Consider the following 27,912-nt stretch of genomic DNA (forward strand, 5'->3'; position numbering starts at 1 on the left):
ACTACCCGGTGGCATGGCGAACAACCAGGAAATCGCCAGTGAAAACATTTCCGGGCGTCATGATCTGAGAATGCTTGTATATAAGGTACGTTTTCCTGACAAACTGCAAATAAAAGTGTGTTTAAAAAAATCACCCGACAACTAACTGGACGAGTTTATATTTATACCCAGCGAGAGTTATTATTCCTTTTTATTATGCAATTGTGTCATTTGCCTTTCGTGCTGCTTGCGTTGTTGTACGTCGAGGATGGTTTCTATTTATTCGAAAATGAGAACTAATGTACAAAAAATCCCCCACATTGTATTATATTCAGCGATTTATTTGTGTTTAAGTCAATAACTTAACTCTACTTTTGTAGCCAAATAGGACATATTTTGTGACCAATACACACTTGGCTGCAGGTGTGCTCACACTAGGCCCTGTCTGTTTACTTTCACCTTGTGCTTTGCAATACAGTAGTCTATTCTCTTCACCGTTAGAAAGCCAAGATAAAAGTTGTAAAGATTGTCAATCAACCCCATGGATTATTCCTGTGTTGTATGTATGTCAGGATGTCTGTTGAAAGCCAAGAGAACCGAACAGTGGAGGTACTGGGGTTACCTGAGGTGGTGGACGATGAGCTGCTGTATTTGTACTTTGAGAACAAGCGTCGTTCTGGAGGAGGTAGTCTGGTGTCTGTGGAGCTGGAAGGAAGCCGGGCCATATTACTGTTTGAAGAGGCAGAGGGTAAGAATGGATTCAGTCTGTGTAATTCTTGTAATCTGATATAATGTTGAAGGCTAATAAGTTTCCTATGTACCTACACAACATCTTCATGATTCATTCTTTATCTGGATCCCCATTAGCTGATGTCTTAGCAACAGCTAGTATTCCTGTGGTCCACATATTAATGATACTATTGTACCAAAAACAATTCCTCCATTGCCATCCATAGTATTCTGATTATATCTGTGTTTGATTGACAGTTGCAGCAAGGGTCCTGTCTAAAGGACCCCATGTCCTGCACAACGCTGAGTTGACCGTGAGGAAGCCTGCGTGTAAGGATCCATGGAGACTGTTGCTGCGGGGGGTTAACCCAACCACCAGTCAGGAGCTGGTGGAGCTGTATGTAGAGAACATGATGGGAATGGACATAGACGAGTACTCTCTGTACCCCTCACCTGGCATGGACCTGGTCCTAGTACACTTCCGCCAGGCCTTCAATAAAGGTTAGGGGTTTTCCTATCAAGTTCAAAGATGGAATCCACAGTAGGGGGAAACGGCATCACAAGCCGCACCACCACTCTTGTTTTTGTTGGCGTGCTGAGGAATATCGTGCAGCGTTGTAAAAACATTGTAGTAAACATTGTGCTCTTCTATCGTGTGTGCAATGTCAGAAGGGGGAAAAACAGTTTGTTTGCAGTAACTTCTTTGATGTTGTAGTATCACAAACAGACATGCAGAGTTCAATTTACACCATGACATTTAGGGGATGTCTGTATTGAGTGCATGCACTTGCACAAAATATTTTTGGGGGCCTAATAATAAAGACATACTTTAAATGGTAAAAATGTCCTACCTTTTAATGGCATGAACACAGCAAGTCATATTTTTATCTGATTGTCAAACGAATCACTTCAAAAAGTAGGCATTTTCGTCCACTTCAAAATAATTCCAGCATTCCAACTGGATGTATGCTCGTGGAATTTGATGACTGGAAATAGACATCTCTTACAAAACCCCAGAAAGTGTTCCTAATGACATTTAGCGATTTCCATCGTTTAGGCTGACATTAATTTATTCGTCTTGCTGACAAAAATACTTTTTTTGTAGCCAGAAAAGTTGGGACACTTGACATGGGCTGAAACTGTCCCGGGAAAATGTGATGGTCACCCTAACACACACGGTCAAATTACTAGAATAGGTAGCCTACATTCAATTAAATAAATGATTTGAATCAGCCTGAGGGGACACCCTCGTTCATGAGTTGTCCATAATTCATGAGTTAATGCTTGGAGTCTTCCCAGATTGTGTGACATAAAACACTACCTTTCTTTCCTTACATTAATGACATTTGACAGTGTTATTTGTCACTAGTAAGCATTTAACAATTGAATAAAAACATTGAACTTAAACCCTGTACGAATCATGGATCTTGGCGATCTCGGAACATGCACTATAAGTGTAACAATGCCTACGTAACATTTCATTATGTTTCACCGTGAAACTGTTCTCATGGGCACACAAATCCAAAATAATGTAGGCTTATTCCATTGCAAAATCAAATGCTTCTAACCGTCAACTATAGGCCTACTTAAAACCATAGATTAAGTAATTTAAATTATTTGGCAAACAATATAATTATGAATGTATTTTAAGTGGCTATGCTTTTGCATACTTTATAGTTAATGTGTGTATTCTTCCTTATTTTGCATGCACAGACTTCCAGAAGCTTTTCACAAAGATTTCTAAGAAGCCTCTGGATGGAGCGCAGATCGTTCTGGAACAGATAGATCAGACTGATTCCATCTTAGTGGAGAACCTGCACCCCAGCATCACAGCAGACATGCTCAATCTGTACCTGGAGAGCCAACGGGGCGGGGGCGGTGGAGTTAAGGAAGTCACCATGATGTCAGAAGGGGTTGCCAGGGTCTCCTTCCTGGACTTTGACTGTAAGTTTTGAACATAGACTTATATGTTTTTAATGTACTGTGTGTCTACCGAATGTCTGTTTTGAATGTAAGTTATGTTTTCTACTGTAGAAAAAAATTACTTAGTACATTTGTATACAAGCATTTCTGTTGTAGGTGTTGTATCCATTTTAAAGTACTAATGTTGTTGTATGTTAATGAAACATAAAAGCTATAAAGAAGGGGTATTCAAATCCTACCATGAGGGTCTGGAGTACTGCTGGTTCTCTCTTCTACCTGATAATTAATTGCACCCACCTGGTATCCCAGGTCTAAATCAGTCCCTGATAAGAAGGGAAGAATGTACTGGAACTGGCTTCGAGATCCAGATCTGAGTTTGATGGCTATAAAGCATGCAAGTTCTATGTAGCTGTTGAATGTGTTTTATTCCCTTCCTTATTACATCTAACAGCAGTGGAACGTGTCCTTAAACAATCACACAAACTCGAGAAGATGGATCTGATGGTCAGGCCTTACTTCTCCTTCCTCCAATCAGAGGACACCTCCTCACCTCTGACCGTTCCCCTGACCCCTGTGAATGGAACATCCGATAGTAACACAACGAACACACCGCAGACAGACAGTGGTGGGCAATCACAGACTGGTTCTATCCCTGCAGCCAGTACCAGTGACCATTCTCAGTCCTCCCATCAGGCTACCTCTGAGCCCCTGGTTCCCCTTCTGTCCCACCCTGTGTCCCAGGCAACAGCAGCCCAGGGAGGCATGGAGGACCTAACATCGATCCCAGAGCCCATGTCGAGCCACATCTCCGTCCCTGACCCAGTGAAACTTGCGCTGCTCCTGCTCAGTCCCCTGCTCCAGAGCCTTCAGCTGGCCCACCCAGCTTGTAGCGTCCAGATCAAGGAAGACGGGGTCCACATGGCCGGGTCTGACCGGCTGGGGCTGGAGCAGCTGAAGAACGCTATGTTGGAGTTCCTTGGGGGTGTGGCCCAGGCTCATCTCACCTTTGACCCCGAGAAGGCCCACTTCCTGGCCAAACAGGAAGTGAAAGACAAGCTGCTGCAGACGTTGAAGGACAAGGGACTGCCGTCCGTGTACACAGTGTCGGACTGCGTTGTTGTGGTAACGTCTCCGTCTTTCAGCTTGGTGAGCCAGGCGTGTAGCTTGCTGAAGACCCTGCTGTCTGACTTCAGTATCCCCGTGGACAGAGAGTATGAGTGTATGCTGTACGCCCAGGAGTGGACTGGCTTCCTCCAGTCTCTGGGTCTCTGCTCTGCTGAGGTGTCAGAGAGGGGACAGATAGATGTCCTGACTCTGAGAGGGTTGGAGGAGGAGAAGCAGGCTAAGATAGTGGAGTTCCTCAGTACACCCATTGAAACAGAGGCTATCATCTCTATGGAGACAGGCATGTTGAAGTACATCCAGACCCACCATCATCAGCTACTGGCTGATATGGACCAGGTGTCTATCTTCCCTCTGGATGCACATGGCATCTGTGGACTCCGAGTAGGTGTTTTACCTTTTTGAAATAATTCACAGTATATGCAGTAATACTCTCATACCCTTTTCACACAACCCGAGTCAAGCTGAGCTGTACTGGCTTGGCCTGGTTACACGTGCTGGAGAGGACAATGTGAAAATAAAATATCGGAGCCAGAACAGTACGGTTGAGGTTGGCACGCTAGTGTGAAAAGGGTATCCAATGTCTTTGTGAATAATGATCTTATACAGCGTTTCATACTCGTCATGTCTGTGATTGGTAGATCCACGGCAACGCAGGGGCGTGTCAAATGGCTGATGAGGTTCTGAGGGGCGTGGTGTCGTCCATCGTGACCAGAACCATCACAGTAAACGAACCGGGCGTGGCACGGTTCCTCATCCAGGAGGGAGAGGGGACCAGCATCCTCAGGGAGATGCAGGCCAAGTTCCAGGTCTACATCAAGATGGAGAAGGTGCACTGGAAACCCCTGGAGAACGAGGTAGCTGGCCCAATGATGACAATATTAATATTGCTGCTTTTAATATCATTACTAATTCACTTGACAAATGAGGTTGCCGAATGATAAAGATCTACACATGGATGTATAATGCAATTTGTTTTCTGTGCCATGAACTTGTTCCTCTACATTGTTTGGATAAGCATAGTTAGGCAAATGGTGTAGTTCAGAGATCATAGGAGGCTGGTGGGAGGAGCTATAGGAGGATGGGCTCATTGTAATGCTGGAATGGAATTCACGGAATTGTATCAAGTATATGTAAACCACATGTTTGACGCCGTTCCATTTATTCCATTCCAGCCATTACAATGAGCCCATCCTCCTATAGCTCCTCCCACCAGCCTCCTCTGTCCACTATATATGTGTGTGTATTTATATATTTCTGTATGTCTATATACAGTATGTCTCTGGTGTATTCTAGCTTTGTGATCTCCCTACAGGACATCTTTGAGGCTGCGTGGAATATGACGTCCCATCAGAGCTTCCAGAGAAGGTCCTCAGATGGTTCCTTACAGGCTTCCACATCAGTTCTGACTCATACTAACCAGACTTCCAACGACCTCTCAGCTCCAGACATAGGTACATACTTTCATTATTCTCATAGCGATCACATATATTTGTAAAAAAAACTTTTTACATAAATTTTAAGCCTAGACCCTGAAGAGCATATGGAAGCACAGTGGCCAGAATAATCTTCAGAGAAGGGAGTTATTCTATTGGCATTGTTGTTTTGCAATCACTGAAAACATATGTACTGATCCCAGGTCTTCTAGAGGAAGCAAAGAGGCTGTTCTCAGCCATAGATGAGATGGTGGACTCTGGCCTCTCTAGTCTGACCAGAACCACTGACATTGAGGAGGATCTGTATACGGCCGGGGAACCCATTGCCCCCAGCACCGACCAGGGCCCAGACAGAGACAGCAATGACATGGAGGAGCAGGCTACAGAGCTGCTAGTGGAGGGAGGGGGTAATGATGATGAGGGTGCTCTTGCTCCTCTGGTTGCCCAGGATGGAGGGCTGTCCTGGGCCACGCAACTGTCCTCTACCCTGGACGAGGAGGCCCAGATGTCCCTGGCCATCCAGTACTCAATGGAAACCACAAAGAGGTCCCTGACCGAGGAGGAGGAGCTGCAGAAGGTTCTGGAGCTGTCCAAGAAGATGACGAAGATGACTCGGCATGATGGTGACGATGGTGCCATGGCTACCTCTTCCCTCCCTGCTGCTGGCTCACACCTCGATCAGGCTGTCCAGGTGTCTCTGCAGGAGGCCATCCAGTCAGCCAACACAGCAACAATCTTTGTGTTCGCTGGCTACAGTTGTGACCTGATCAGAGTGGACATTGCCCTGAACAAGAAGGTCACCCTGAGAAAGCATGAGGAGAAGCTAGAGCACCGCAGCCTGAGGAGCCTGTCTCAGTACCACAGGTACGTGTGTATGTCTGTGTGTACACTGTGCGTTTTTTTATAGTAATGTGCACCGATATGGAAAATCTATATCGATGTCAGTTGCATTTTTTCCATTCAATATCATATCGGTTCATAGAAAATACGTTGTGAAATGTTTACTTTTATTTGAAGTCCAGACAACTGCTTGCGGATTGTCCATTGGGACAGGTGTGTTCTGATGGTATAAACCTACCTAACTGGTTTGAATACAAGGGGAAGCCCATTCACAGTTGATGGCCCATCAGCAGGCAATTAATAACTATGGTAACTCAAGAGCCTGTGAAAAGATCTGTTTTATGCCTGCAGGAACAGTCATGTACAGTATTCATTTTACAGAATGGTGTAGGTTAAGAATAAACCTAGATTACGATATGCCTTGCTCATATCAATATTAAAAGATATCATATGGAATTTGCAATATTGGTGCCCGCAAGCACATTTTTTTTTACATTTACAAAAAAATGTAATCAATCAACCAATCAGGAGGTGTCTGGACCTCATCAAGAGGAAACATGCTGTGGAGGTCACCATCCAGGGAACCACGGCAACCATCTCCGGGTTCAAAGACTTTGTTACCGGGGCGATGCCGGACATGAAGCTCCTGCTGAGGAGGATATCCACAACGACGTCAGACGCTGACATCCTGCGGACGGTGCAATGGCTGTGGCACGACCCAGTGTCGTCAGGGACGAAGACCGCGTACGCTCCGGAGGCGACAGTGTTTATGGAGAACGCCTGGAAGATGAGGCAGAAAAAGATCGACATCCTGCTCAACAACCTGCCGCACATCATCAACTTTGAGAAGATGCAAGAGTACAACGTGGCTTCTGGGAAGTCAGTAACCATCTCCAGGAAGATGCTGAGCTCAGAAGACTTGTACTCAGATATACAAGGTAAAGAGAACTTTGCAAATAGTGTATGTGAGCTTATTCTTATGTTATTTATTTTTTGGTAAATAAGAATTAGATTTGTGAGATGCTATTTAATTACTGACACAATATCCCTGTTATCTTAACAAAGCTATTTAATATGTTGCACCGTTTTCCGTCATGCTATATTGCACTTATATTGCTACAATATGTTGCACTGTTTTTCAGATGAGAACTACAGTCTACTGTCCAACCTGCCTGAAACGTCCAGAGTGAACGAGGATTCTGATGAGTTCCAGGATGTTGTGAAAGACTTCTACGACTCCATACATGAGTACCACAACAGAATCAAAATCATTAAGGTATGTAGGATCTATCGATGTCAACAGCAACTAACCATTAACTTCGTATTGTATCAGTGACGTCAGAAGCCATTCCTCTGTTAATCGCATTTCCCAGGTTGAGAAGCTGATGAATAGGCTCCTTTACAACCAGTATAGATTGAAGAAGGCTAGTATAAATCAGAGTGCCAATGACCCAGAAGTGGAGCGGACGCTATACCACGGCACAAGTGAAACCAGTGTGAAAGAGATCTGCGTTCATGGCTTCAACAGAAGCTTCTGTGGAAAGAATGGTAAGGCTTTTCTAATGATTGTTTTTTTTGTGTGTCTCACAGTAGTTCATCAGCTTTTTTTTAAATTTCACTTCATTTTAGCATTATTTTCATGTAGACTTGTAATAATGTGGCCTCTTGTATATCCTGGTCTCTCTGCAGCCATCGTCTACGGTCAAGGGTTATACTTTGTACTAATTTGGCCTGTTGTATCTCTTTCTGTAATAATTTATTCTCTTGTTTTGGTTTCTCTTTGCAGCCACTGTGTATGGACAGGGGGTCTACTTTGCTGTGAACTCGGCCCTGTCTGTCCAGGATCAGTATTCTCCCCCCAACGCAGACGGACACAAGTTTGTGTTTGTGACCAAGGTGCTTACTGGGGACTTCACTCAGGGCAGTCACTCCATGAAGACTGCTCCTCTGAAGGAGAGCTCTGAGATACCCCTCAGATACGACAGCGTGGCGGATAAGACTGACAACCCCTCTCTGTTTGTTATCTTCAATGACACACAGGCCTACCCTGAGTATCTCATCACATGTCAGAAGATTAATCGCTGAGGGAAGGAAGGAGTGGGATTAATATCCAAAAATGCACTAACTCTGTTTCGGCATAGTGTTTTTACATTTTTCCCTATTGGGAAGAGGATTCATGGGAATTCTATTTGAAAAATACTGTGCATTGTGTTTCTTTAATCATGCATCTTAATTTAGTTTCTCTAACTTGTTTACGCCGCTGCTGTTTTATTTATGAGACAATATAGCCATTAATTCACAGTGCAATTGAATCACGAATTAGCCAAATGCAATGTTCTCGACTACAACCGTATATTTAATTGTTTAGTTTGATCTTTATAATCAATGAAACGCATAACGACCCTCCAATGGTATTACATGGAATTTTACCTGTGGAATGCGGTTTTAACCAATCAGCAGTCAGGATTAGACCCCACGGTTGTATAAATGCATTTAACTGGTAATGTGTCTTGCAGAGCCAAACATTGACTTTACTTATTATGTTGCCTTACTTTTATATTTATTCTATTCCATCTGAGGGAAAGATACCCTGTTTGTCCTTTACATTTACTTTGGGTTAAAAGGTGGCGTTAATTTGATTTATGTTCAATTAAACTCTTGTCCTGTCTGTTTTATTTCTTTTTGTGTACACACAACTGCAACATGGGTGAGATTTGAATCGTACACACATTCTTTCAATGAAGATAGGAACTATTATTGCCTGGTTGCTTTTTCTTGACGAATTCAGTTTAGCTGCGCATTTTGGGTCGAATGGCAGCCTGGGAAATGTTTGAATGAAAATAATTTCAGCCTTTAATAAATGTATAGCTACAGTCATTGATTAACCACACTATTTTTGTGAACTGAATTATACTGTAATAAAAGTGAGAAAGGCAAGACCCAAACTGGAAACTATCGTAGATTGTTCGTAATAGGTAGGTTTATGTGATCAATTTGAACACCTGCTTGAAGCACGTTAGCTAGCAAGCTATCCAGCTAACCGACGCTAGTGGACCATTGGCAAGTGAGCCAAACGGCTATGCCAACTAGCTAGCTAACGTTATTTTTAAACTCTTTAGCTAGCTACCCAACTAAGTGGAAAAATAGTATAGCTAGTATTCTCCCAAATAAAGTAACATTTGCTTCGTTCCGCAACGAGCCAGGCAAGTAACGTTCGCAGACAGGCGAGCCAGCTAAAACATAATTGACCAGCTAGCTAGCTTGCTAACAATCAACCCTGGATTGTATTTAAGCCTGACACCAATATGTTTAGCTAGAGTGTGCAACGTATTAGCTAACTTTGATTTAAAAAAAATCTAACTAAGTAGTACTGGTGCAATATCCTTAGACGTGTCTTCTAATATAATGCGTTTTCAGATTTATATGTAGCTATTAACTCTGCTGTAACGTTAAGGTGCTTAGGGTGTGCTGCTTGCAGGATGTATGCCGTGTACCGCCAAGCCCACTCCCCCACAGCCATCGAGTTTTCTGTCTACTGCAACTTCATCTCCAACGAGGAGAAGAACCTGGTCGTCGCTGGAACATCTCAGCTTTACGTCTACAGGGTCATTCACGATGTGGAGGTAAAGTAGCTTTTAGCCGTGGTCGTCTTTCGTTCCTCAATCACTGATCAAAAGTACAATCAGATAAATAAATTGTAGCTACCGGTCGTGGGGAGTATGTTTTTTCCTTCATGACATCCAGTTTATTTATTTACATCTTTGTCTTCATATTTCAGAATGCTTCAAAGACAGACAAATCACCAGGTATGTCTAAAACTGCCTTGCAATCTAGCAACGTTCTGGTGAAGGAGCAGCTAATCCCAGACCGGGGCAAAAGCACTATACTATGTTGTAACATTGTCGGAGGCAACCTGTCTGTCTAGACTCTAGAGAGACTAGTGAACCACACTGTATGCTATTATTATGTTGTCAGCCTTCCTCAGACATGCACGTGCCAACATTAGTCTCTGACAGACTGTTTCTGACATCTGATTTCTTCTTTGACACATTCTTGATCTTTTCCTTGTTCTCTGCAGATGTCAAGAGTCGTAAGGAGAAGCTTGAGCAGGTGGCTTGTTTCTCCCTGTTCGGTAACGTCATGTCCATGGCCTCTGTTCAGCTGGTAGGAGCCAACAGAGATGCTCTCCTGCTCAGCTTCAAAGATGCTAAGGTACCTGAGACATCTAGATTGATTGTTTTACTAATCCTGAACTCACAGCTTTAATTTTCCAGGTTTCTTTAGCCTACTTATTCTTTACATTTCAATGTTATCAATTACCATGTGGCAGTAGCTACACGTAGTAGGTGCAAGCAACCTGTCCTAGAAAATGTCTCTGACTGCTGTTTACAGTGTCCTGGTTTTGTTTACTCCAGCTGTCAGTGGTGGAGTATGATCCAGGAACACATGATCTGAAGACTCTCTCGCTTCACTTCTTTGAGGAGCCAGAACTGAGGGTAAGAGGAAATTAACTGTGCTTGAAAAACATTCAAATACATAATCTGCAAATTACTATTAAGATGAGCATATATGAAAAAGTTGTATCTTATTCCATAATTGTTCTATCTCCAGGATGGGTTTGTCCAGAACCTGCACATCCCCATGGTCCGTGTGGACCCAGAGAACCGCTGTGCTGTGATGCTGGTGTATGGCACCCAGCTGGTGGTGCTGCCATTCAGAAAGGACACACTTACTGACGAACAGGAGGGAGTAGTGGAAGGGTATGTAGACATATTTCATTTCATCATTTGATTTATTTAGTTAGGATAGACCACTCAGTAACATTTGCCACTGTTTTCCAGAGAATCCTAAAATCATAGCACCTCGTTGTGATATTTAGGATACCCATAGAATGCACTCTTGAGTTGTAGTAACTGTTCTTTGAGGGGTTTTGCATTTGATGATTTCTTATCAGTCATCTTGACTCATGTTTTATTTTACCACTGATTTAAGGCCCAAGTCCAGCTTTCTTCCCAGCTACATCATCGATGTCCGTGAGCTGGATGAGAAGCTTCTGAACATTGTCGATATGAAGTTCCTCCACGGTTACTATGAACCCACACTGCTCATCCTGTATGAGCCCAACCAGACGTGGCCTGGGTCAGTACACCACAACGGCACCTGTCCTCCTCTCTGTTCCGTCTGTCTGTCTGAGACTGCCCCCCTAAACAAAAGTCTGCTGATGAGTTAACAGGAAGAAGGCTAGGAACTTAGTCATGTCTTGTTCAGACCTGTTTATGACTGGTAATATTGTGGTGTGCAGCTCTAGTCTGACCATGTCCTCCTCCTCCAGGCGTGTAGCAGTGAGACAGGACACCTGCAGTATCGTAGCCATCTCTCTCAACATCATGCAGAAGGTTCACCCTGTCATCTGGTCCCTCAGCAACCTGCCCTTTGACTGCACACAGGTCATGGCTGTGCCCAAGCCCATTGGTAATCACTCACTCCATTTATGGGTTCTTATATTCTGAGTTACATATGAAGAGACTTGTATGATCAGTTTCTAGATCATATCATGACTCAGAATGTGAATTTATTCCCGTTGTTTCTAGGTGGTGTGGTGGTGTTTGCTGTCAACTCCCTTTTATACCTCAACCAGAGTGTTCCTCCGTATGGAGTGTCACTCAACACACAGACCACTGGGACCACCGCCTTCCCCCTGCGTAAGTACTGACTGAGGACAATAGCACACATACATCAGTGTTCTCAAGCTCACCCTGCATATAGAAAAGAAAGCCACTCAGCCTATTTAATATTCCTAAGACATTTATACCATGCCTAGGGAAGTAATTTGGTAACACTTACACTGCAATATACCTGCAGATATAAAGCTTTATAACATGTTGTAAGCATGTAATAGCCATTATTATGTATTCTAATAAGGCTGATAAATCGTGTGTGTTGGTGTTTCAGGTATACAGGAGGAGGTGAACATCACACTAGATTGTTCCCAGTCCACCTTCATCGGTTCTGATAAGATGGTCATCTCTCTAATGGGAGGAGAGATGTGAGTAGAGCCCACAACAGTTGTGATGGAATAGAGCCCACAACAGTTGTGATGGAATTTATTAGCTTTGTATGCTGAACAAAAAAAATTACACAACATGCAACAATTTCAAAGGTTTTACTGAGTTGCAGTTCATATAAGGAAATTAGTCATTTCAAATAAATAAATTAGGCCCTATTGTGTTGTGTGACAAAACTGCACATTTTAGAGTGGCCTTTTATTGTCCCCAGCACAAGGCACCTGTGTAATGATCATGTTGTTTAATCAGCTTCTTGGCAAAGGAGAAATGTTCACTAACAGGGATGAAAACACATTTGTGCACAATTTGAGAGAAATAAGCATTTTGTGCATATGGAACATTTCTGGGATCTTTTATTTCAGCTCATGAAACATGGGACCAACACTTTACATGTTGCGTTTTTTAAATTTTTGTTCAGTGTATATTTATTAGCCATAACTGCTTTATTAGACAGTGTTAAAGCAATTTTTTTGTGCCCGCAAATTGGTGTGGCATAGTAGCAATAACTGCATTGTGTAGCAACAGCTAGAATGGCATTGTATTTTTTCATAACCTTGTAAGAGTCATGCTTTGACTGTGCCTGTCTTCTCTCCTCAGCTATGTGTTGACCCTGATCACTGATGGCATGAGAAGTGTCCGGGCCTTCCACTTTGACAAGGCTGCTGCCAGCGTCCTCACCACATGTGTAAGTAGGATACAGTAGCTGGGAAGAGAGAGAGAGTTGTTGGCATAGAAGGGGTGGTATACACACACACACAGACTCACTTAGGTGTGAAGAATGCAGTGCAGTGATGTTCTCAGTCTGCTGCCAATGGTTGGCCAAGAATGAACTGGTCATAGAGGAGCTGTGGAACTATAGAGGTTCCCCACCTCTCACCCCTGTCTCTTCTCCTCCTCCTCGCCCCTGTCTCTTCTCCTCCTCCTCGCCCCTGTCTCTTCTCCTCCTCCTCGCCCCTGTCTCTTCTCCTCCTCCTCGCCCCTGTCTCTTCTCCTCCTCCTCGCCCCTGTCTCTCCTCCTCCTCCTCCTCGCCTCTCTCTCTTCTCCTCCTCCTCGCCTCTCTCTCTTCTCCTCCTCCTCGCCTCTCTCTCTTCTCCTCCTCCTCGCCCCTGTCTCTTCTCCTCCTCCTCGCCCCTGTCTCTTCTCCCCACCTCCTCGCCCCTGTCTCTTCTCCCCACCTCCTCGCCCCTGTCTCTTCTCCCCACCTCCTCGCCCCTGTCTCTTCTCCCCACCTCCTCGCCCCTGTCTCTTCTCCTCGCCCCTGTCTCTTCTCCCCACCTCCTCGCCCCTGTCTCTTCTCCTCCCCAGATGATGACCATGGAGCCTGGGTATCTGTTCCTGGGGTCCCGGCTGGGAAACAGCCTCTTGCTGAAATACACAGAGAAGTACCAGGAGAATCCAGAGAAACCACCAGCGGAGGAGGACAAAGAGAAGGACGAGGAGACCGATGAGGAGAAGCAGGTGAGTTGGTTTGATTTTAGTTCCTATGTAGATATTCTCCTCAGTCTGGACCCTGTGGCATATTGCTGTGAGTGATTCTGTAAAAAATGTAAAGATTCCATAGATTTATAGATTCTAGTCAAGGCAAAGTTGATCAAATTGAGCTTCAAAATGTAGCCAGTTGTAAATGTCGCCAAAAGAGGATGTTTCAAAAACAAGTAGCGGTCGCTGCCCTTCTTCTGTGCTCGTGTTCCACGTATTAACAGATTTTTAGCACTTCAACTGCTGTTGTGACTGATCTGCTAGTCAAAGACGTGGAAATATGCCACTTAATATGTGATGATGTCGCATATTATAGTTCACCCCTGAAAAAATATGTTTTATTGTCACACACACTGGATAGGTGCAGTGAAATGTGTTGTTTTACAGTGTCAGCCATTGTAGTACAGTGGCACTGGAGCAAATTAGGGTTAAGTGCTTTGCTTAAGGGCACATCAACAGATAAAAAAAAATAAGATAAAAAATCCGGCACGGGTGTTCAAGCCAGTGTCCTTTCAGTTGCTGGTCCAACGATCTAACCGCTAGGCTACCTACCGGCCCAGTGTCCATTTTGTAAACAGAAATGCTAAATGAGTTGCTGATACACATTTCTATGTCTGTATTCTGATATAAATTGCAGAATTAACTTGAATTTGATCATTCCAGGAGGAACCTCCCAGTAAAAAGAAGAGAATTGATTCCTCTACCAACTTGACAGGTATTTGGACAGTTGTTGTATTTTATTTATTTAACTAGGCAAGTCAGTTAAGAACAAATTCTTATTTGCAATGACGGCCTAGGAACAGTGGGTTTAACTGCCTTGTTCAGGGGCAGAACGACAGATTTTTACCTTGTCAGCTCGGGGATTCGATCTAGCAACCTTTCGGTTACTGTCCCAACACTCTAACCACTAGGCTTTGTATTACAATGTCTTGGTTGTGTCTTGCATATTACCCTTTACATATGTTTGGAACTAACTGAGGTGATATGGTCACCCATAATAATGTTTTTATTTTTATAAATAATGTGTTTCCTCCCATGTCCTCTATCCAGCTGGTAAGAACCAACTGCCTGATGAGGTGGATGAAATTGAGGTGTACGGGAGCGAAGTGGCGTCTGGCACTCAGTTGGCCACCTACTCCTTTGAGGTAGGACCCCTTGTTACCCCAGTATAATATTTATCAGTTTATTATTTATATTCTAGTCTTGATTATTGCAGTCTTTACAATATGGTTTTCCTATATTTGCCTCCAGGTGTGTGACAGCATATTGAACATCGGACCATGTGCTGGTGCATCCATGGGGGAGCCAGCCTTCCTCTCCGAAGAGGTACTTTTAATTCACAAAAGATGTTTCTATCCTCCAGTCATGATGTCCATCATGGTTGTGTTGTATTTGTGAAAGCACTGATCCAATACCTGTACCAAGTTATTTTCTCAAGACCTTGCTATGCTAACAGTAAGATGCACTAAGCCTTGTCTCTGGTGTTTCTGTGTCCACAGTTCCAGACCAACCCAGAGCCTGACCTGGAGATAGTGGTGTGTTCTGGCTTTGGGAAGAACGGGGGCCTGTCTGTGCTTCAGGTAAATACTCTCCTCAACCGGTCTCTGTATTTCTGAGCATGTGTGTGGCTGCACTGAGACCTGTGGTGGCGAGGCCTATCTACCTCAGGTTCAGTGACGGTGCTACAGAGAAAGACCACTGATTGTTCGTGGCGCGTTAGAAGTAGCTAGAAGAAAAAGAAACGCACACCTATTTAGGCGAGGTGCTGGCTAGCGGAGTAGAAAACTTAAAAATAAAGGAGAGCCGCACACTCTAGGAGCTCAGATGCAAAAATATTTAATTTACCAACGTTTCGACAGGCAAGCTGTCTTCATCAGGGTACAATCACAGACACTGCGGGATGACTCGTTTATATATAGTGTCAAGACACACAGGTGTCTGTAATCATGTGGCCTAATATCATTGGTTAATTTCTCAAATATTAAAATGGCATAGAAAGAGCAGCATACAATAAATACAAATGTATAGCATACGATCATAGACTCACTTAAGACCACACAAGCCTACAAACAACCACAATGGCAAAGTCACAACAATCACAAGAATGGCTTCAGATCAAAGTCCACGTTAAGACCGAAGGGAGCAAGGGTCTTTAAGTTAAAGATCCAAGCAACCTCTCGTTTTAACAATAAATTATCAAGGTCACCCCCTCTCCTAGGGAGGGTGACATGTTCGATGCCAATATAACGCAGAGACGAAATCGAGTGGCCTGCCTCCAAAAAGTGGGCCGCAACTGGGTAAGTCAAGTTTTGGCACCTAATGGTGCTACGATGCTCTGAGATACGTACTTTTAATTCACGCTTTGTTTTACCCACATAATTTTTACCACAAGGACAAGTTATAAGATAAATAACTGCCTTAGTGGAGCACGTAATAACACCTTTGATTGGGATCGATTTCCCTGTTTGTGGATGTTTGAAGGATCTGCATTTATAAGTGCCATTGCATTGAGCACAGCCATTACACTTATAATTTCCATCCAGTAGGGGCGCAAATAGACGTTATTCAGGAATATCTTGGGGTGGTAAATCAGAGTGAACCAACTGGTCTCTGAGATTTCTGCCCCGCGAAAATACGACCAAGGGGAGGTCCGAAAACACATTACCGAGACTATCATCGGATTTTAGAATGTGCCAATGTTTGTGAACGATTCCCTTAATTTGTTCAGAGCGCTTTGAATAGCGGGTAGTTAGAATGCAAGAATGCGTCTTTTTGTGAGACTGCCCTTGAAAAAGGTCATGTCTCGTTTTGTTTTGAATTTTCTCAATGGCAATATTAAGCGTTAGAAGTAGCTGCCAGAAAACAATGTGAAGAGCTGCTATTTTCAGAGTCCGCTATGAGAGTTGAGGATTCAGTTTTTCCCTCTGGCCATTGTTCTGCGACTATTGATGACTGTTTTGTGTGGCCCCTTCCAGAGGAGCATCCGTCCCCAGGTGGTCACCACCTTTGAGCTGCCAGGTTGCCATGACATGTGGACTGTCATCTCCAATGAGATGAAGGAGAAAAGCAAGAAGAAAGACAAGCCTCCGGCGACGGAGGAAGAGGGTGAGACCCCTGGTGAGGAGGAGGAGGCGGAGGAGAAGCCGGAGCTTGCGCCAGTGGAGGGCGACAAGAAAAAACATGGCTTCCTGATTCTCAGCAGAGAGGACTCCACCATGGTACACCTCCCACCTCACCTCTACACAGTACAGTACACACTGCACCCTTAGACACACTCCGCTCTACACAGCAGTCTGAAAGGGAGCTTTTTCCTCCTCTACGGAGCTCCAGCATGTTTAGATTGAGTCTGTGATGTTGATTAAGGGTAATGATATAGGTCTATTGAAGGTAACTGGAACCCCTCCTGTGTGGTTATCTAGATCCTGCAGACGGGCCAGGAGATCATGGAGCTGGACACCAGTGGTTTCGCCACCCAGGGGCCCACTGTGTTTGCTGGGAACATCGGAGACAACAAATACATCATCCAGGTCTCCCCCATGGGCATACGGCTACTGGAAGGAGGTAGAGAGAGCTGTCCATCTTTCAATCAAATAATCCCTAATACTCTGTGTCCCTACCTCTCACTTGTACTCTTTCACTGACTGGAAAGCCCTTTGTGACAACTGTTGCTGTAAAAATGGTTTCAGAAATACATTCATTGATTGACGTTTCTTCCAGTGACCCAGCTGCACTTCATCCCGGTGGACCTGGGTTCTCCCATAGTGCAGTGCTCCGTAGCGGACCCCTATGTGGTCATCATGACGGCAGACGGAGTGGTCACCATGTTCGTCCTGAAGACCGACTCCTACATGGGCAAGACCCACCGACTGGCCCTGCAGAAACCACAGATAGCTGCTGTGAGTCACGGTTATATCCTGTACTGTACAACTAAGCCAGGCAGTATTACAACCCGATGGATGAGTGAAAAAATAAGATTCTCAGACCGGTGACTCTCTCTGTCTCCCCGTGCAGCAACCCCGAGTGATTACGCTGTGTACGTTCCGTGACGTCAGCGGGATGTTCACCACAGAGAACAAGCAGACCTGTCACACCAAGGATCAAGACACCATGTTCAAGAGCCAATCAGAAACTGAGATCATCATGCAGGATCTCAGGTAAGAGCCAATCATATAGGACCTCAGGCAGGATGTTTTTGAATAAAGTAGATTGTTTTGAACTGAAGAATGAAAGACATGCCAGCTGTCCCCGTGGACACTACGTTTTTGGGCTGCACCTCATTTCTTTAGACAGTGGAAGCACTGTCTCACCTCAGAGTTTATTAGTACAGCTCTCTCTTCCATGTCTCCTCTTTAGTAACACAGTGGATGATGAGGAGGAGATGTTATATGGAGACTGTAACCCAGCAGGCATCACCCCCACCAAGGACGAGTCCCACCCCGGCTACCGCCCCTCTGGGGCCCTGGGTGGGGGGTCCGAGGGGAGGTCGGGACGAGCTGAACCTACACACTGGTGCATGATGGTCCGCGAGAACGGCGTCATGGAGGTTAGGATCAATGTCTCTATTTTATCAGCACAATTTTAGTAATAGCTGTATCAATACACTTTTTGTATTGTATCATAATCATTTAGTTGACTTAATTTACATAGCTGTTACAATTCTAATACTGTTTAATGCCAACATTTATACTATGGTGCCATTTTAGAGGTTGGATAAAAGCCTGGGGACTTTAAACTTATGTTCAGAAATTCACAAGAACTCAGTGGCCATAGCAACGAGTGTCACCACAACCGACAGGTGAACATTTTCTACAGGACAGAGCTAATAGTAAAACAACGTCCTCCTGTTCTCTAGATCTACCAGCTACCTGACTGGAGACTGGTGTTCCTGGTCAAGAACTTCCCTGTTGGCCAGAGAGTGTTGGTTGACAGCTCCGCCGGCCAATCAGCAGCCCAGGGGGAGGGGAAAAAGGAGGAAGTGACACGACAGGGAGAGATCCCATTGGTCAAAGAAGTGGCCCTGGTGTCGCTCGGCAACAACCACTGCAGACCCTACCTCCTGGTGAGTTTTCAGTACAGGTATTAAAGTAGAATGAAAACACCAGAATATGTAGCAGTGGTACTTCATTGATCTCAATTTGGGAAATTGCTTTAGATAGATCTGAGGTTTAATGTTGCGTTTCTTTCCCAGGTCCATGTTGAACAGGAGCTTCTGATCTATGAAGCATTCCCATATGACCAGCAGCAGGCTCAGAGCAACCTGAAGGTCCGCTTCAAGAAGGTAAGAAGAGCAGGGCCATTGGACAAGCAAAGTTTAGTCAACTTTTTAGGACTAAGCTTAATCTGTGTCTAGGAAACCAGTCTTAAAATGCCCATTCAACACTGATCATTTATGTCTTCCAACTGTTCTCCTGTCTCTTCTCAGATGCCCCACAACATCAACTTCCGGGAGAAGAAGTCGAAGGTGAAGAAAGATAAGAAGGCTGAAGGTCAGGCTGGTCCTAGCGAGGAGGGGCCAGCGGTGGTCAAAGGTCGTGTGGCCAGGTTCAGATACTTTGAGGACATCTCTGGTTACTCTGGGGTAAGAGGTTATTTTCCTACAGGACTATATCTACATCATGGGTAACGAGGGGTACGCTTTTAGATACTCAGGTTCCCTGCCGGATACATCTTGAAGGAGAGGTACTGCTGTCCACACAGACTTTATATATCTATACTGTAGTTCTGTAGGTTCTCATGATGTTTCCTTGTTTGTGTGTCAGGTGTTCATCTGTGGCCCCTCCCCTCACTGGATGCTGGTGACATCACGGGGGGCGTTGAGGCTCCACCCCATGACAATCGACGGACCAATCGAGTCCTTCTCCCCCTTCCACAACATCAACTGCCCCAAAGGTTTCCTCTACTTCAACAAGCAGGGCGAGCTGAGGATCAGTGTTCTACCCACGTACCTGTCGTATGACGCCCCCTGGCCAGTCAGGAAGATTCCTCTGAGGTGCACCGTTCACTATGTGTCCTACCATGTGGAGTCCAAGGTGTATGCAGTGTGCACCAGCGTGAAGGACCCCTGCACTCGCATCCCCAGAATGACCGGAGAGGAGAAGGAGTTTGAGACCATAGACAGAGGTGGGACCAGTATATGCATTAGTCTCCATGACGTGCACATCACTTTCTCACTGGTTTAATACTTCGCTCATTCTTTCGACCATTAAAATTCCTTTGTGTTGTTTGTCTCTTCAGACGAGCGCTACATTCCTCCTCAGCAGGAGAATTTCTCCATTCAGCTCATATCTCCTGTCAGCTGGGAGGCCATCCCTAACACACGGTAACAACTGTAGCTACTGCAGCTCACTGCAGCGTGGCCTCTAACCTGAGAGATGTTCATTATAGAGCTGATGCATATTGATATAGATATCTTTTATATTTAAGCATCTAGGGTGTATTAGTGGGTGTCTGTTCTGACCTCCCTCTCTCTGATATTGGTCAGAATTGACCTGGATGAGTGGGAACATGTGACGTGTATGAAGACTGTGGCGTTGAGGAGTCAAGAGACGGTGTCTGGGCTGAAGGGATACATAGCTGCTGGTACTTGTCTCATGCAGGGGGAGGAGGTCACCTGTAGGGGCCGGGTGAGTCACCAACACTACTCTGACTACTAACTAGAGCCAGGAATATCTTTTGGGCCCTAGTTATGTGCTGTAAGTTATAGTCTAAAGTAGGGTCCAGAGTTTGTCCTAGTCAGGAAACTCAGGACCTATTACGGAGTCCGACAGACAGATGATGCCTTTTGAAATCATGATGTTGATTTTAGTGTGGACTTATTTCTCTCTCTACTGTTGTCCAGATCCTGATCCTGGATGTGATTGAGGTGGTCCCGGAACCTGGTCAGCCCCTGACGAAGAACAAATTCAAGGTTCTGTATGAGAAGGAGCAGAAGGGACCGGTCACAGCTCTGTGTCACTGCAGCGGATACCTAGTCTCTGCCATCGGACAGAAGGTGACAGACCCATCTCTGACTATACCGCTTCAGATATCCCAATCTAGATGTATTTCCCACCCACCTCTCAATATAATTCTGTTCCGATTGACATTGTTTTCATTGTGTGGCCAACATGTTGCACTTGAGTGTATTTTTGATATTGAATTAGCCATTTATTATAAGAACTGGTCAGAAAGGCCTTTTAAGGAGCACAAGTACAGTACTTCAACAATCTCTCCTGTAACCCTCTGACAAAGTCCTGGTTGTGATCGATGCATCTGTCTATTCTTCTCTCTGTCTAGATCTTTTTGTGGAGTCTGAAGGACAACGACCTGACAGGCATGGCCTTCATCGACACCCAGCTTTACATCCACCAGATGTTTAGCATCAAGAACTTTATCGTGGCAGCTGACGTCATGAAGAGCATCTCTCTGCTCAGATACCAGCCTGAGAGTAAGACTCTTTCGCTAATTAGCAGGGTAAGACAGCAAGGCTACAGGACTACTTAAGTAGTAACACAGGGGAGATGTCAATCCAACTTCAAAGTATTGTGTTTAAGTGGCACGTGATTTAGCACCATCTGACTCTCTGATGATCATTCTCTGAGCTGTTTTGTTCTATGTTAGTTTGTTGTTTATGGTTTTAAGTGTACATCCCCGATGAGGGCTCTGTTCATGGATGAAAGAAAGCACTGTCTTTGTTCCCCTGTGGGATCCCAGCGTTTTTTGTGTGTTGAGTTTATCCTCTAGAGAGCAGTGCTGTGCTGGAGGGGATGATTAAATGATCAGGGCCGTTCTTCATGCCAGTGTTCTGAGTCTTAAGGGACTCTTCTCTCAATGCAGGGTTCCTCATTAGGCTAAATTCGGCCCGTGGGTGATTTGATTTGCCCCCCTTCTCCCCCCAAGTGTGGAGTTGGTCCCCCCTTTGCTGCTCCACTCTTTTGGGAAGGCTTTCCACTAGATGTTGGAACAATGCTGCAGGGACTTGCTTCCATTCAGCCACAAGAGCATTAGTGAGGTCGGGCACTGATGCTGGGCGATTAGGCCTGGCTTGCAGTCGGCATTCCAATTCATCCCAAAGGTGTTCGATGGGGTTGAAGCCAGTGAAGTTCTTCCACACCGATCTCAACAAGCCATTTCTGTATGGATCGCGCTTTGTGCACATGGGGCATTGTCATGCTGAAACAGGAAAGGGCCTTCCCCAAACTGTTGCCACAAAGTTGAAAGCACAGAATCATTGAGAATGTCATTGTATGCTGTAGCGTTAAGATTTCCCTTCACTGGAACTAAGAGGCCTAGTCCGAACCATGAAAAACCCCAGACCATTTAACCAAACTCTACAGTTGGCACTATGCATACGGTCAGGTAGCATTCTCCTGGATTCCGCCAAACCAGAATTTGTCCGTCGGACTGTCAGATGGTGAAGCGTGATTCACCACTACAGAGACTGCGTTTCCACTGCTCCAGAGTCCAATTGCGACGAGCCTTACGCTACTCCAGCCGACGCTTGGCATTGCATATTGTGATCTTAGGCTTGTGTGCGGCTGCTTGGCCATGGAAACCCATTTCATGAAGCTCCCGATGAACAGTTCTTGTGCTGATGTTTTTCCAGAGGCCGTTTGGAACTCTGTAGTGAGTGTTGCAACCAAGGACAGACGATTTTTACGTGCTGTGCGCTTCAGCACTCGCCGGTCCCATTCTGTGAGCTTGTGTGGCCTACCACTTTGTAGCTGAGCCGTTGTTGCTTCTCAACGTTTCCACTTCACAATAACAACACTTACAGTTGACCGGGCAGCTCTAGCAGGGTAGAAATGTGATGAACTGACTTGTTGGAAAGGTGTCATCCTATGACGGTGCCACATTGAAAGTCAGTGAGCTCTTCAGTAAGGTCATTCTACTGCCAATGTTCGTCTATGGAGATTGCATGGCGGTGTGCTCAATTTGATGCAACGGGTGTGGCTGAAATAGCCAAATCCACTCATTGAAAGGGTGTCCTTTTTTGTGTGTGTGTGTATATATGTGTGTGTACACACATATATATATATATACACACACACAAAAAAAAAAGGACACCACATGCACATTTGTGGCCTGCTGGAGGTCATTTTGCAGGGCTCTGGCAGTGCTCCTCCTTGCACAAAGGCGGAGGTAGCGGTCCTGCTGCTGGGTTGTTGCCCTCCTACGGCCTCCTCCACGTCTCCTGATGTACTGGCCTGTCTCCTGGTAGCGCCTCCATGCTCTGGACACTACGCTGACAGACACAGCAAACCTTCTTGCCACAGCTCGCATTGATGTGCCATCCTGGATGAGCTGCACGACCTGAGCCACTTGTGTGGGTTGTAGACTCCGTCTCATGCTACCACTAGAGTGAAAGCACCGCCAGCATTCAAAAGTGACCAAAACATCAGCCAGGAAGCATAGGAACTGAGAAGTGGTCTGTGGTCACCACCTGCAGAACCACTCCTTTATTGGGGGTGTCTTGCTAATTGCCTATAATTTCCACCTTTTGTCTATTCCATTTGCACAACAGCATGTGAAATTTATTGTCAATCAGTGTTGCTTCCTAAGTGGACAGTTTGATTTCACAGAAGTGTGATTGACTTGGAGTTACATTGTGTTGTTTAAGTGTTCCCTTTATTTTTTTGAGCAGTGTATATATATATATATATATATTTTTTGTCCATTAAAATAACATCAAATTGATGAGAAATACAGTGTAGACATTGATAATGTTGTAAATGACTATTGTAGCTGGAAACAGCTGATTTTTAATGGAATATGTACATTCATGTACAGAGGCCCATTATCAACAACCATCACTCTATCTGGAGCATTAGCATTTGTGGGTTTGATTACAGGCTCAAAATGTCCAGAAAGTTCTTTGTTTCTTCTGAAACTCGTCAGTCTATTCTTGTTCTGAGAAATGAAGGCTATTCCATGTGAGAAATTGCCAAGAAACTGAAGATCTCGTACAACGCTGTGTACTACCTTCACAGGGAGTAGTACACTGTCAACAGTGAAGAGGCGACTCCGGGATGCTGGCCTTCTAGGCAGAGTTGCAAAGAAAAAGCCATATCTCAGACTGGCCAATAAAAAGAAAAGATTAAGATGGGCAAAAGAACCTACACTGGACAGAGGAATTCTGCCTAGAAGGCCAGCATCCCGGAGTCGCCTCTTCACTGTTGACGTTGACTGGTGTTTTGCGGGTATTATTTAATGAAGGTGCCAGTTGAGGACTTGCTAGGCGTCTGTTTCTCAAACTAGACACGCTAATGTACTTGTCCTCTTGCTCAGTTGTGCACCGGGGCCTCCCACTCCTCTTTCTATTCTGGTTAGAGCCAGTTTGCGCTGTTCTATGAAGGGAGTAGTACACAGCGTTGTACCAGATCTTCAGTTTCTTGGCAATTTCTCGCATGGAATAGCCTTCATTTCTCAGAACAAGAATAGATTGACGAGTTTCAGAAGAATGTTCTTTGTTTCTGGCCATTTTGAGCCTGTAATCGAACCCACAAATGCTGATGCTCCAGATACTCAACTAGTCTAAAGAAGGTCAGTCTTATTGCTTCTTTAATCAGAACAACAGTTTTCAGCTGTGCTAACATAATTGCAAAAGGTTTTTCTAATTATTAATTAGCCTTTTAAAATGATAAACTTGGATTAGCTAACACAACGTGCCATTGGAACACATGAGTGAATGTTGCTGATAATGGGCCTCTGTACGCCTATGTAGATATTCCATAAAAAATCTGCAGTTTCCAGCTACAATAGTCATTTACAACATTAACAATTTCTACACTGTATTTCTGATCAATTTGATGTTATTTTAATGGACAAACAAATTTGCTTTAATTTCAAAAACAAGGACATTTCTAAGTGACCCCAAACATTTGAACGGTTGTGTATGTATATATGTATGTATATAACACATTTTTGTTCTTGGAAAGACTGTAAAATCACTAGGAAATGAGCTCAGTGATTTTAGTATTCTTACTTATAGAGGCATATCTGATCATATCCCAATGTAATCAAGGTTAGAAATGATTCTGTTTTTGTCAAATATTATCCGTTTTGGATTCTTGTGGTCAATTTGTAGTGTACAAATTATTTAACTATTGTATGTTCCTGCCCCCCGACCATCGCTCAAGGAAAAATCAGCCCACGGCTGAATGTAATTGGGGACCCCTGTCTTAATGGTTTTGTTGCTGTGTTTGGTTCCCCAGGACGCCAAGCCTCTGGAGGTCTACAGTGTAGAGTTTATGGTGGATAACAACCAGCTGGGATTCTTGGGTAAGGTTTATATAACTTTGGTAGTTAGCCTGGTAGTGTTATCCTGGTTAACTCTTTGGATGGAGCCTATATATGCCTAGACCTCTCAAAGTAAACTTATGTTCTGTTTCAGTGTCCGACCGAGATCAGAACATATCGGTGTACATGTATCTGCCTGAAGGTAAGTGATAACGGAAACGGGGTAATACTGTCCCACAAACATCACAATATCAAATAAAGGCAGAGGTCATGTGTGATGACAAACTGCAGCTCCACCCTGTCGTGATCACTGAACTGGTACTTTGCGTCCTGCTGTAGCTAAGGAGAGTTTCGGAGGCATGCGTCTGCTGAGGAGGGCAGACTTTAACGTGGGAGCTCATGTCAACGCCTTCTGGAGGATGCCCTGTCGAGGGGCACTGGACACAGCCACCAAGAAGACCCTGGCCTGGGACAACAAGCACATCACATGGTTTGGTAGGACACAATTTTGACTTTGAATTGACCGATACAGGGTAGAAGAAGCTGTGAAGGGTTGTCTGTTGAAAATCTTGCTTCAGTAGGCCTGATCAAATGCTCCTCTTGGTATAATGTTCTCAGAAGGATGAACATGATATTGTCAGTAGCTTAAAATTTAAAAACAAAATGGATTTAGAGGAGCTTTAGCAGTAATTCTTCCCTCCCTACAGCCACTCTGGATGGCGGCATCGGGCTGCTGCTGCCCATGCAGGAGAAGACCTACCGCAGATTGCTGATGTTGCAGAATGCTCTCACCACCATGCTGCCACACCACGCAGGGTTAAACCCCAAGGCATTCAGGTAACTTACCACACAAGGTCACTGATAACTGTTGTGGTTATCATTCTCCCCATGCCTCTAAAGTATTTAAGTGTTGCCTACTTTAAGCTTTCAATAGTTTTTTAAATATTTTTTATAAAGCTGACACTTTGGATAGACTAAAACTATGTTTTTGGATCTTGTCCTTCAGGATGTTGCATGCTGACCGGCGGCAGCTCCAGAACGCGGTGCGGAACATTCTGGATGGAGAGCTGCTCAACAAGTACCTGTACCTCAGCACCATGGAGCGCAGTGAGCTGGCCAAGAAGATTGGCACCACCTCTGATATAGTGAGTATTATTAGTTCTCTACAAAACTAGCATCTTAATGTATCGTCCCCATCTTAATCAATTGTGGTCCAAATCACTATTAGTTATGAGATGTTTGAATTAAGTATTTCTTTCCGTTTCAGATCTTGGATGATCTCCTTGAGGTTGACAGGGTGACTGCTCATTTCTGAGAGCAGCATCCTTGACTATGTGTGAGACCTAGGATCTTCCATCTGTTTTATATGAAATGGCTTTTTGGTATCTATGTTCTGTATGGAAACTTTTATGCGTTTAATCAATTTTGTTCAGTCATAAGGAGTTCGTAGACATGTTTCTCAGAATATTTTGTAAGTAAACTTTATTACAAAAAAGTGGATTGTACATTGCCTTTATAATCAGCTTGGTCTTTTAGGTTCCAATAATTTGAGATCTGTACCTGTAACATGCAAATCTATCATGGACATCAATGCATTATTTACAAGAGATAAAGAATTCAAGGGGAGGTACGGCACTTTATTTAAAGTAGAATACAATTTTAAAAGGTATTTCTTCAGCAGCATTAGCTTTTGCAGTTAGCATTTTATACATTAGGTGGGTGCTTGAGTGATAACCAAATATTTCCTAAAAAGGGATGAACATTTGACTTGACTAAACTACATGCTTGCAGTAAAAGTAATCTCAGCATATTTAAGCCCTATTATCCAGGTAATGCAACAAGATTAAAAATCTGGAATATTCTGTGACTAAACATGTGCTATAAATCTGAAAAGGTTGACTTTAATCTCATTCAAGTCAGATTGCTCCTTATGTCTTTATGGCAACAGCAAGAATCTTGGCTAAAAGGAATCACTTCAGGCTTTTTACCTACACATACTGCATCCCCAGTGAATGAGGTCAAATAAACCAAAATAAATGGTTCTACATTTGTAATCATTAAATTGGGTTAATATGTCATGCCAGTTGACATTCCTTGGAGGCATTGAGACAGTGTTCCTCAATACCATGACTCCTGGCGAGTCAAGTCTTTGGCTTGGAGCTGTATTTGGTGCTTTTTCCCTGTCCTGACTAAGACGAGTTAAATATATATATTTTTTAAAGTCTACACATTCTGCCAAAGCAAATTTGGCAAATGCATAGCACCATTGTAGCAGCCCAACTGACAACTATCATATTAAACTACTTAGTTATCTTCCTGTCAAACGGGTTGCAGTTCTTGAGCGTTAAATCAGGAGTCAGTAGTCTCAGGTATGCAGCGGAGGTCAGGGTCTCAGCCTCTACTTCAGGTATTGGTAGACTTCCTCATCCAGCGATATGAGGTTAAAGTAAGACAACAGGGATAGCAGGTATCGTGTCAGACGCATCGTCGCCATTTCTGACCTGGGAAGATAATGATTTTAGTTAATGTTTTAGGCAATCTTGTAGGAACAAAAAATGCTGATGTATTTTGGGTAATGTCTGGAGCAAGACCTACCCAGTTGGGTCTACTGCTATACATTCAGTGGCCAGCTTATTAGGTACCGAAAATGGTTTGCTCCTATAGACGGTGAGTCACGTGGCCGTTTGATTGAACGTTAAGAGTGGGCAAAACAAGTGACCGAGTGTGGTATGATCAGTGTCAGGGATACCGGTTCCAGCATCTCCGAAGTGGCTGGGCCTCCTTGGCTTTTCACGCACGACATTGTCTAGGGCAGCGTTTCCCAAACTCGGGACCCATAAGGGCTGCATGTTTTGGTTTTTGCCAACACTACACAGCTGATTCAAATGATCAAAGCGTGATGAATAGTTGATTATTTGAAATCAGCTGTGTAGTGCTAGGGCAAAAACCAAAACGTGTACCCCCCTGGAGTCCTGAGGACAGAGTACGGGGAAACCCTGGTCTAGCTAGGCTTTACATAGAACGGTGCGACAAACAAAACATCCAGTCAATGGCAGTTCTGTGGGCAAAAAACTGCTTGAGAGGTTGAAGGAGAATGGCAAGAATTGTGCACGCTAACAAG

General features: G+C 44.3%; 3 protein-coding genes across 6 annotated transcripts in view; 2 read left to right on the forward strand and 1 right to left on the reverse strand.

The window, feature by feature from the left end:
* LOC139558524 (protein mono-ADP-ribosyltransferase PARP10-like) lies at nucleotides 1-8,697 on the forward strand. Of its 2 annotated transcripts, none has more exons than XM_071373692.1 (12): nucleotides 1-85; nucleotides 552-727; nucleotides 967-1,209; nucleotides 2,422-2,652; nucleotides 3,083-4,137; nucleotides 4,395-4,610; nucleotides 5,069-5,207; nucleotides 5,393-6,053; nucleotides 6,558-6,967; nucleotides 7,172-7,305; nucleotides 7,403-7,577; nucleotides 7,816-8,697. In XM_071373692.1, exons 2-12 carry the CDS (start codon nucleotides 553-555, stop codon nucleotides 8,112-8,114), a joined length of 3,738 nt encoding a protein of 1,245 aa, XP_071229793.1. In that variant the 5' UTR covers nucleotides 1-85; nucleotide 552; the 3' UTR covers nucleotides 8,115-8,697. The 2 variants fall into 2 exon arrangements, with proteins under 2 accessions (XP_071229793.1, XP_071229792.1); XM_071373691.1 differs by lacking the exon at nucleotides 1-85 and adding an exon at nucleotides 113-236.
* Nucleotides 8,122-26,468, forward strand: LOC139558523 (cleavage and polyadenylation specificity factor subunit 1-like). Of its 3 annotated transcripts, none has more exons than XM_071373688.1 (35): nucleotides 8,122-9,004; nucleotides 9,484-9,652; nucleotides 9,808-9,835; nucleotides 10,108-10,241; nucleotides 10,445-10,525; nucleotides 10,641-10,789; nucleotides 11,022-11,168; nucleotides 11,362-11,501; nucleotides 11,621-11,731; nucleotides 11,982-12,075; nucleotides 12,692-12,779; nucleotides 13,401-13,553; nucleotides 14,238-14,289; nucleotides 14,625-14,719; nucleotides 14,826-14,900; nucleotides 15,074-15,154; nucleotides 16,550-16,792; nucleotides 16,994-17,135; nucleotides 17,292-17,470; nucleotides 17,586-17,728; nucleotides 17,928-18,117; nucleotides 18,427-18,633; nucleotides 18,763-18,852; nucleotides 18,997-19,152; nucleotides 19,334-19,694; nucleotides 19,809-19,893; nucleotides 20,056-20,197; nucleotides 20,413-20,565; nucleotides 20,850-21,026; nucleotides 24,767-24,833; nucleotides 24,946-24,993; nucleotides 25,131-25,286; nucleotides 25,499-25,628; nucleotides 25,798-25,936; nucleotides 26,059-26,468. In XM_071373688.1, exons 2-35 carry the CDS (start codon nucleotides 9,509-9,511, stop codon nucleotides 26,104-26,106), a joined length of 4,428 nt encoding a protein of 1,475 aa, XP_071229789.1. In that variant the 5' UTR covers nucleotides 8,122-9,004; nucleotides 9,484-9,508; the 3' UTR covers nucleotides 26,107-26,468. The 3 variants fall into 3 exon arrangements, with proteins under 3 accessions (XP_071229789.1, XP_071229790.1, XP_071229791.1); XM_071373689.1 differs by having other exon boundaries at nucleotides 9,492-9,652; XM_071373690.1 differs by having other exon boundaries at nucleotides 9,508-9,652.
* Nucleotides 26,408-27,912, reverse strand: part of LOC139558526 (uncharacterized aarF domain-containing protein kinase 5-like) — a 7,654-nt gene continuing 6,149 nt past the window's right edge. Inside the window, exon 15 of the mRNA XM_071373693.1 lies at nucleotides 26,408-27,292. Coding sequence (XP_071229794.1) covers nucleotides 27,190-27,292 — 103 coding nt within the window. The 3' untranslated portion in view covers nucleotides 26,408-27,189. The remainder of the gene's footprint in view (nucleotides 27,293-27,912) is intronic.

This window comes from Salvelinus alpinus, chromosome 29 (assembly GCF_045679555.1).
Source record: "Salvelinus alpinus chromosome 29, SLU_Salpinus.1, whole genome shotgun sequence".
NCBI classification, from domain to species: Eukaryota; Metazoa; Chordata; class Actinopteri; order Salmoniformes; family Salmonidae; genus Salvelinus; species Salvelinus alpinus.